The 9,321-nt window shown below is 35.3% G+C and overlaps 1 protein-coding gene across 2 annotated transcripts in view; it reads left to right on the plus strand.

The window, feature by feature from the left end:
- Positions 1-5,292: 5,292 nt before the first annotated feature.
- LOC145285869 (uncharacterized) overlaps positions 5,293-9,321 on the plus strand; it is a 65,309-nt gene continuing 61,280 nt past the window's right edge. Inside the window, exon 1 of one of the 2 annotated variants that reach the window (XM_080134441.1) lies at positions 5,293-6,129. In XM_080134441.1, the coding sequence (XP_079990567.1) occupies positions 6,128-6,129 (2 nt within the window). In that variant the 5' untranslated portion in view covers positions 5,293-6,127. The remainder of the gene's footprint in view (positions 6,130-9,321) is intronic. The other variant, XM_080134356.1, reaches the window with a different exon arrangement.

The raw sequence follows: 9,321 nt of genomic DNA on the forward strand, positions 1-9,321 counted from the left end.
GAGAAAAGACACTAAAACCTGAGGTGAAAACAGATCAGAGGTTGCAAGAGAGAAGGGGGGGATTATTTTGAAAGAAACTAGACAGTGTATTCTTTAAGAATGCTATGTTTAGATATAATGACAGCTAGAATTGGTTGGTCAGGGGTGATCTTAAAAGATCTACTGATAACACTTGAATGGCAGCCCAGGAACACGCCATTCGCACTAGGTCTATCAAACACTACATCGACAAAACTAGAATCACCGATGTGCAGCTTGTGTAATAGAAGGGAAGAAACATTAGCGCACATTATATGAAAATGTTCTAGTTCAACATTAATAGAAAAAATGAAGCTCCGTCGCTCAGGTCCTAACATGAAATATATGCAAATCTGTGAATTAGATGACAATGAGAAGTGATATGAGCATAAACCAGAAGTAATACAGGAAAACGACATTGTCAAACTTCTTGGTGACATGCGCATACAAACTGATAAGGTCCTTGAACATTCCAAACCTGACATTTGCTTAATCATTAATATAACTTGCCCTTTCGATACCAGAGTGCAAGAGAAGAGAAATTAAAAAATTAAAGATCTGAAATGGTAATTAGTTAGACTATGGAAATGTAAAGAAGTCAAGGTAATTTCCATTGTAATTGGAACGTTTGCGATCATAATGAAAGCCACCATAAATGGCTTAATCAGATTGACGAGACAATTTATTTTCCAATTTTGCAAAAGGCTTGCCTGTTAGGAACAGCGAAAAGGTTACTGTACAGCTTGAATATCTAAAGTCACAGGAATTGACTTGATGTTCAAGAATAAAAATTCAACTAAAAACATCCAAAAGTTGCTGTTGTTGTTGTTGTTGTTGTTGTTGTTGTTGGTGGTGGTGGTGGTGGTGGTGGTGGTGGTGGTGGTGGTGGTGGTGGTGGTGGTTCACAAGGAGCTTTCACATAGGTCATCAATGATCTCCCCTTGAAAACAGCCTGTGGTGTTCCCTGGAAGCTGAGTGACAACAAATCTTCTCGGGTTTTAAGTACTCTCCACCTCTTCTGATAACATTTGCAAATAAATTTGCATTATCGCAACGGCTGCTTGCCATTGATTTCTCATTGGCAGCGGCTATTGGTCTTCACTGGAATTTGAGTGGCAATAAGCCTCCCCAAGGTCCCAGTTCTCTTCACACTTATCTGGCGGAGGCCTGGTCAGTTCCTCGGTCTTTCCTTCCTCCTTGACTCTACTTAGTTATTTAGTCTCAGTTTTTTTTTGGGGGGGGGGGCAGTGATGTTGCAATGGGAGGATGTGGGTGGGGTTGGGTTAAAGAAGATATTTATATGCGGCTTCAGTGTTATTGGTTCCATGTAGTGCTCCATGTTTTGCCTTGCAGCATTTTGTCTCACCCATGCTTGTTGCTCCTGTGTGTTAGTTTCCACATTCAAGGGTTTTTCTTAACATTTCAGCTGTTTTCATTATTGGTGTTCATTGTATTTTTGCCAGTCATTCCTTTGATTCCAATTTCTCCGATTCTTTTTTCAAATTTTGGGGGGATTGTTCCTAGTGCTTCTACTATTATAGGTATCATTTTGATTTTCTTAATCTTCCATATAGCTTTCAGCTCTCTGGCTAGCGCTGTGTATTTGCTCTGTTTCTCCTTTTCTTTGATATTCACCCTGTGATCAGCTGTGACAACAAAGTCTACGATTTGACAGGACTTTTCTTCCTTCTAATTATTATGACATCCGGTCTTCTTGCTCGGATGGGTTTATCAGTTTGTACATCATCATCATCATGATTATTATTATTATTATTATTATTATTATTATTATTATTATTGTTGTTGTAGTAGTAGTAGTAGTAGTAGTAGTAGTAGTAGTAGGTGGTGGTGGTGGTGGTGGTGGTGGTGGTGGTGGTGGTGGTGGCAGCGGCGGCGATGATGATGATGATGATGATGATGATGATGATGATGATGATGATGATGATGATGAAAGGTCTGGTGATTCAAATTAGTCACTAGTTATTCGTCAAGAACGAATTCCTAACAACTATGAAAATACGTGACAAATCGTCCGTTAGACAAATATCCTATGTTATCTATGCGAGAATAGAACGATGTGTGTGGATGTGCATGTACGTGCAGGTGCAGGTGTACGTGTGTGTCTATGAACGTTGAAGATAATGTGTGTGTGTGCGTGTGTGCGTGTGTGTGTGTTTGTGTGTGTGTGCATACTTATTTATGGAGGAAGGTGTCAACAGGGACTGTTTAATAAAGAGGCTTTTATAGAGAAGTCGTTCATATCAAAAGTGTCCCATTTTTTTTTCTTTTTTTTTTCTTTCTTTTTTTTTTTTTTTTGGAATAAGCTTGATTCTACCCCCATCCACTTAAACACGGACTTAACGAAAGAAATGAACATGTCGATATTATAGTAGTAGTAATAGCAGTTAACCCCATGTAAACACAGACGAAAGATTTATATCGATAAATATAGGCGTGCAAGCGAACTCCATATTGAACGACGGATAATTTAGTCAGCTCTCAATAAATGAGACAAAAGTAAAAAAAAAAAAAAAAAAATTTAATGAAACCAAGGCTTTTCATCATCATCATCATCATCATCATCACCACCACCACCACCACCATCACCACCACCACCACCACAAAGAGTTTCACACAGGTCATCATTAGAAATTGCTCACTGCTAATAAACGATGAATTTTCCCGGAGACTGGGCAACAATAAATCTCCCTAGACTTCCAGTCGATAACCAATGCAAATAACTTTACGTTATTGCAACAGCAGCTTACCATTGATTTCTCACTGGCAATGATGATTTATCTTTTCTGGAATTTGGATGATAATAAGTATTATCAAGATTCCAGTACTCTTCATATTCATTCAGTGGAGGTCTGCTTGGTGCTTTCCCTCCTCGGACCTTCTATCCTCTTTGACCCTTCACGACTATTTGTGCGGTATCAGCAGAGGTTGGTTCCTTGTTTATAGAAGAAGGAGACACAGTTAATAAGAATTCTTGCAGTTTCAGTTTCTTCGGATTCACGTGTTCTTTCTCTCATCTTTTTTATTTTACTTCTAATGCAGTTTCTATGTGAGTGGTCAGTGTTTTCAGATTATATGGCTTAGTTTCTGTATTCCAAAATTTTCCTTAATATTTTGGTTGCTTTTATCATAGCGTTTCAGCTGATTCCAATTTCTCCTGATCTTTTTTCCAAGTTTTTTTCTGGACTATTTCTAGTGTTCATACAATCATTGGTATTATATTGATACTCATTAGGACTTCTTACACGATTCATCAGTGATTACTCACTGGCGATAACAGTTAGTGTTCCTGGGGCCCGAGTGACAACAAGTCGCCCCAACTTTCCAGCACGCTCCACCTCTTTCGTGAACTGTTGCAAATTATTTTACGTTTCCATTAATCTCTTGATGATAACGATAAAATTAAAATGGCTGACCTGACTATAAAGAAATCGAGATGCATAGGATGAATTTAATTTTGTAGAGTTTTTAATAATTTTTTTCAAATTGTGTTTTACTTCGTAATACTGCATTTTCAAATTCTAAAAATAACCGATTAACAGTATATAATGTTTTTAAAAAATGATACAATATTTATTTATGAAAGTCACGTTGGCACGAGAAACATAGACGTTGGCTTATAATTTCATTACTGTAACGATTGTTATTAAATTATGAATCTCTTGACAAAGGCTTCCTTTCAAGAGCAATTGCTCTTTACATACCAAAAGCCCTCGATAAGGTATGGCATAAAGGCCTACTTCACAAGATTTCTAGCTACGGTATAACTGGAAATGTTTTCTCAATTATTAAATCAGTTCTCTCTGATAGGCTCATAAGAGTAGTGGTTGATGGGCAGAAATCAGAGGCTAACAGTATTAATGCTAGAGTCCCTCAGGGGTCCATCCTGGGCCCAACTCTCTTCCTGATCTACATCAATGGTCTCCCAAAACACATACTTAAATCATTCGTTGATATTTATACTGATGACACGACCATCTACGGCAACACATCAAAGGCTGTAAATGACAAAGATTTCTCTGATTCTCTATCCTCTGATCTTGAGCGCGTGGTACAGTGGGGGGGGGGGGCTGGTTACTTTTAATGCTTCTAAAACCAAGCTCCTACCTTTACAACATCAATGCTCTGATCCCCATCTGGCATCAATTGAAATGGATGGCTCTCGTCTAGGGAAGGCTCCATGTTTTGACAAGCTTCTAGGATTGACATTTACTCCTGATCTGAAATGGAACACGTACATCAAATCTGTTGCCAAGGTCGCTGGAAAAATTGTAGGATCCTTCTACAGCTCCAGAAGATATCTCACTGCTGATGCAATTCTGTCTATATAAAAGCCAAGTACATGTAAGGATGGAGTACTGCTGCCACATCTGGGCAGGAGCTGCTAAAAACAGCCTATGCTGCCTTGACAGAGTACAAAATAGACTTCGTGGCTTAGTGGGGCATGCCATTTTCTCTTCCCTGCAACCCCTCTCTCACAGAAGAGATGTTGCGAGCCTGTCTTTGTTTTATCGTTATTTCCATGGCAAGTGCTCGTCTGAGCTCCAATCTCTGGTCCTCCCTCGCCAATCTTTCACGAAAAACACCCGTCAAGCTGAAACCACTGTCAGTAATTTTCCCCACTCTATATCTGTGCCTAAATCCAAACGTAGAGTCCATGAACAAAGCTTCTTTCTTCGAAGTGCACGCCTGTAGAACTCTCTTCCCTTCGTCTGTTTCGCACCTTACTACAACTTGGATGTCTTCAAGTCCAACATAAACAAGTTCCTGATGAACTGCCCCCTTAAGTAAGACACTTTATCAAATCTCCATTACTAACGATTACTACGATATTATCCCATTGATTACTGTACACGCAATAACCCTTATTCCCGAGTGGCTTCCGGGTCTTAAGTGATGACTACCATGTAAAAAAAAAGTTAAATATTTAGCACAAAAAAGCGAGAAGAATTAATATGAAATTTGACAAGACAAAGTAAATAAAAGAATGCTATTAAAAATAATGACGCGTGATGTATATAGAATAAAAAATAAAAGAAAGAATCTTGGACTTTATGCCTCCTTTTTTTTTTTTTTTTTTTTCTTGGCTTCATGCAAAATGAATATCCTATTTGCATCAATCTAGTGCAGACGACTGTAATACAAAAACTAAAAAAATAACACCCTCATCCCCTTCCTCTCTCACTTCAATGCTTCATTGTAGCTCCACCCATTTTCAGTGACGTCACCGATTTTCCTGCCCATCTGCGCCGCGTATTCGAAATAAATACAGTATTAAACCGCTTTCCTCTATCCAATTATTGCATTCAGATGTGTGTTTATACATCGCAACAAACCTCAGCTATTCTCACCTCATCAGTAGGAAAGAGAACAAGTTTTTCTTATTTGAAATTTTGAAACTGAAAACCGTTTGATATTAACAATCACCTCAAATCGGATTTTCTTTGCAGTAACATTCAACAAAAACAACCATACACCCACATTGCACTGCTAACACACATATATATTATATATATATGTGCTTGTGAAAATTTAATTCAGCGAATTTATTTTTACATATTTTATTTTTAAATATACAACATTTTTTTTTTACTGATTCAGATTATATTTTAAGGCAGAACTATTTTTAAAAACGGATAATTTAGCATTTAATTTGATTCCTTGCGTTTTCGCATATCTCCCCGCCAGAATCATTGAGAATCTTCATGAACAAAGAGATTATTCCGATAATCCTATCACCACCTTTATACCAATTCGCCATATTCGATTCGAAGATATCTTTCACGAAACCCGGCCGCCCGCCGTCAATGCATTCAGGTGCGAGCTAGTTTCTGTTTTCAAAAGACGTTTCTTTATCAAAAACACACACAGTATGATCCCTAGGTGACAATAACTAAAATTCTGCGAGTTCGTAACACTGCTGTCTTTTAATTCCACGTTTGAAATTCGAATTCACACACGCAAAACGCTCCGGTGAAAATCAGCAACGTCGCCCCGAACGAAAATCGTAGCGTTTTTTTTAAACTCTTATGCAACACGATTTCCCCACGCAACGAAAAGCTGACTAAACTTCAACTCCCGCATTTCAAAGATGTAAGTACATATTTTTTTTATCGAGTTTGATTCGACTTATATATATTTATTTTATTTTTTTTTTTATTTTATTTATTTGTCTATTTATTTCTTTTTTATAATATTATATTATGCGCTTTTCTATTTACCATTTTTATTTTCTGTATTTCTTTAAAGCGTCTGATTATTTGCGCGCATCATCGCTACCTCCTCCCAATCCTTCTTTGATCTCCTATTCTCGAAAACGCGCACTCATTCATTCACCACTACTACTACTACTACTCTACTACTACTACTACTACTACTACTACTGCATAGACAGTCGCGCGTATAATCAGTATAGTCGTGTTATTTTCGAAATATATCGTTACGTTTGATATAATTAGCATAGGTATAGTTCATTTGTAAAGCAATGTGTGTGTGTGTTTGTGTGCGTGTGTGTGTGTATATGTATATATATGTATGTAGGTGTGTGTCTAGTAAGTTATGAAAATATATATTTTTGCAAATAAAATTCACAGACTTCGCGTTACATCCTCCCTCCCCCCCACACACACACACATATATGTGTGTGTGTGTGTGTGTGTGTGTGTGTGTGTGTGTGTGTGTGTGTGTGTGTGTGTAAATATATGTGTGTATGTGTATATATATGTGTGTGTTATATATGTATGTGTGAGAGTGTGTATGTATATGTGTGAGTAAATATGTGTGTGTGTATGTGTGCATATATATGTATATATAAGATTGTGCGAAATATTAGAATCAAACAACTGTTACTACATGCTATTCGTCAAGTGCGGAGAGAATATGAATGCATAATTTTATCTCCAAAAGACACTGTGTGGGTGGAGGACTGCAGATTCCCTACTCCTAACTTTGTGGGTTTAGTATTCTGGCCAGGAAGATCGCTCCTTACTATTAAATGTGGTGCAAAAAGCGTTCCCTAAAAGAATACAGTACAGTAACTCTAGGAAATTGATAATACATATATAAGCATTATGATTTCTCCTACATCGTGCTGGCTTTCGATATGCGCTTGAAGTATTTGCTTGTGTCTGTGGGTGAGTGCGTATATAAACTACATTTGGTTTCGATAAACATCGTTACCCATAGTTACTGATAGTTATCTGATTTATGTTTTCTTCCCCATAATTGCACGAACACCCGTCAGCCGTATCAAAAATGGTAATGGTTGAGTAACGACTAAACTATCATTAAAGATTGTATTTTAACAAGGATATATATTTATATATATATATATATATATATATATATATATATATATATATATATATATATATATATTTATATATATATATTTATATATATATATTTATATATATATACGTATGTATATGTATGTGTACATGTATATGTACATGTATATATATATGTACATGTATATATATATGTTCATGTATTTATATATATTTACATATACATGTATTTATATATATGTATATGTACATATATGCATATGTACATGTATATATACATATGTACATGTATATATATACATATGTACATGTATATATATATATGTATATATATGAATATATATATGTATATATATGCATATGTACATGTGTTATGTATATGTATACATATATATACAAAATACATGTATGCATATATATATACATATATACATGTACATATATATATATACATATATATATATATATATATATATATACATGTACATATATATCGTACATATATAAGATAATATGATTAAAAAATAATAATAATTAAAAGTAGGTACAATAGGTTTAATTACTTTTACCATATTATCCATTCCATTATTTTCATTCTTCGAGCGACATCGTGGAGAAGATGTTACGTCATCGAACCAAGTTTATTTTAAATAAATATTTATTAAATATATATATATATATATATATATATATATATATATATATATATATATATATATATATATATATATATATATATATATATATATATATAAAGGAAACAAAAATCTATCGAATGAGTTAGAATAAATATATGAAAATTTTAAAAATTGAATCATTCCACTTGAACAAAAAAAATGTCGCGTGACAATTCTCCAACTGAACATTTTGTATAAGTAGTATAATTAATTTGTTGTTGTGTTTCAGATTTCTTTTATGTGTAAAATTAAAAAGGATTTCTTTTATGTGAAAAACAGAACAAAAAATGTTAATAACGTTAAACAATCCGCATAAAGGCACTAATCAAACGGGTTGAAACAAAGGAAGGCTTTGTGTGAAACCGATCATAAAATATTCTCGCCCACGTTTGGTCTCGTGATAATGCCGATCCTAACCGGGTTTCTTGCACGTGCGCCAAATTCAAGGCTACCACGGTGCATACGCGTAGAAAAATGTTATAAGGTGTCAACCGGGGGGGGGGGGCACTCGAGAATAAGGGTTAGTGGGAAAATGCAGTAAGAGTCTGTAGTGGAAGTTTGGTAAATTGGATTACTTAAGGCGGTGGCTCATCAAGAACTTGTTCACCTTGGACTTGAAGACAACCATATTATAATCAGTTGAAAAGCAGGAAAACGGAAGACAGTTCCACAGGCGTGCAGTTCTAAGAAAGAAGCTTTGTTAATAAAATACGATTAGGTTTAGGCACAGATAAAGAGTGGGAGGAATTATTGATTATGGTTTGAGATAGACGAGTGTTTTTGGTGAAAGTCATGCTAGTGAGGGGTAGGGGGGTATAGATTGTTGCATCATTCGAGGTGTTCGGACATCTTGTTTTATATTATTAAACCTTTTTTGGAACGAGCAGATTAATTTCTCTTCTTCTGCCTTCATTTTCATCTTCCTATGTTTTCTCTTTCCTTCGTTTTCTTCTTCTTCTTCTTCTTCCTTCGATTTCTTGTCGTTCTTCTCTTCTTCTTTTGTTTTTTTTTCTTCCTTCATTTTCTTTTTCTTCCCTCATTTTCATCTTTCTTTGTTTTCTTCTTTTTTTGTTTTATTCTGCCTTCGTTTTCTTCTCCATTTTTTTTTCTTTCTTCGTTTTCTTTTCCTTCCATTTCTTCTTCTTTCCTTTCGGTTTCTTCTTTCGTATTTTTCTTCTTCGTTTACTACTACTACTACTACTACTACTACTACTACTACTATTCTTTAGCTTTGCGCAGAAAATATTAACCTAAATATGAACTTTAGAATTTGCTCGACATTATTATCATATAATATACACCATCGTTGCTTTATCTAA

This window comes from Euprymna scolopes, chromosome 1 (genome assembly GCF_053919585.1).
Source record: "Euprymna scolopes isolate OS-2025 chromosome 1, ASM5391958v1, whole genome shotgun sequence".
Taxonomy (NCBI): Eukaryota; Metazoa; Mollusca; class Cephalopoda; order Sepiida; family Sepiolidae; genus Euprymna; species Euprymna scolopes.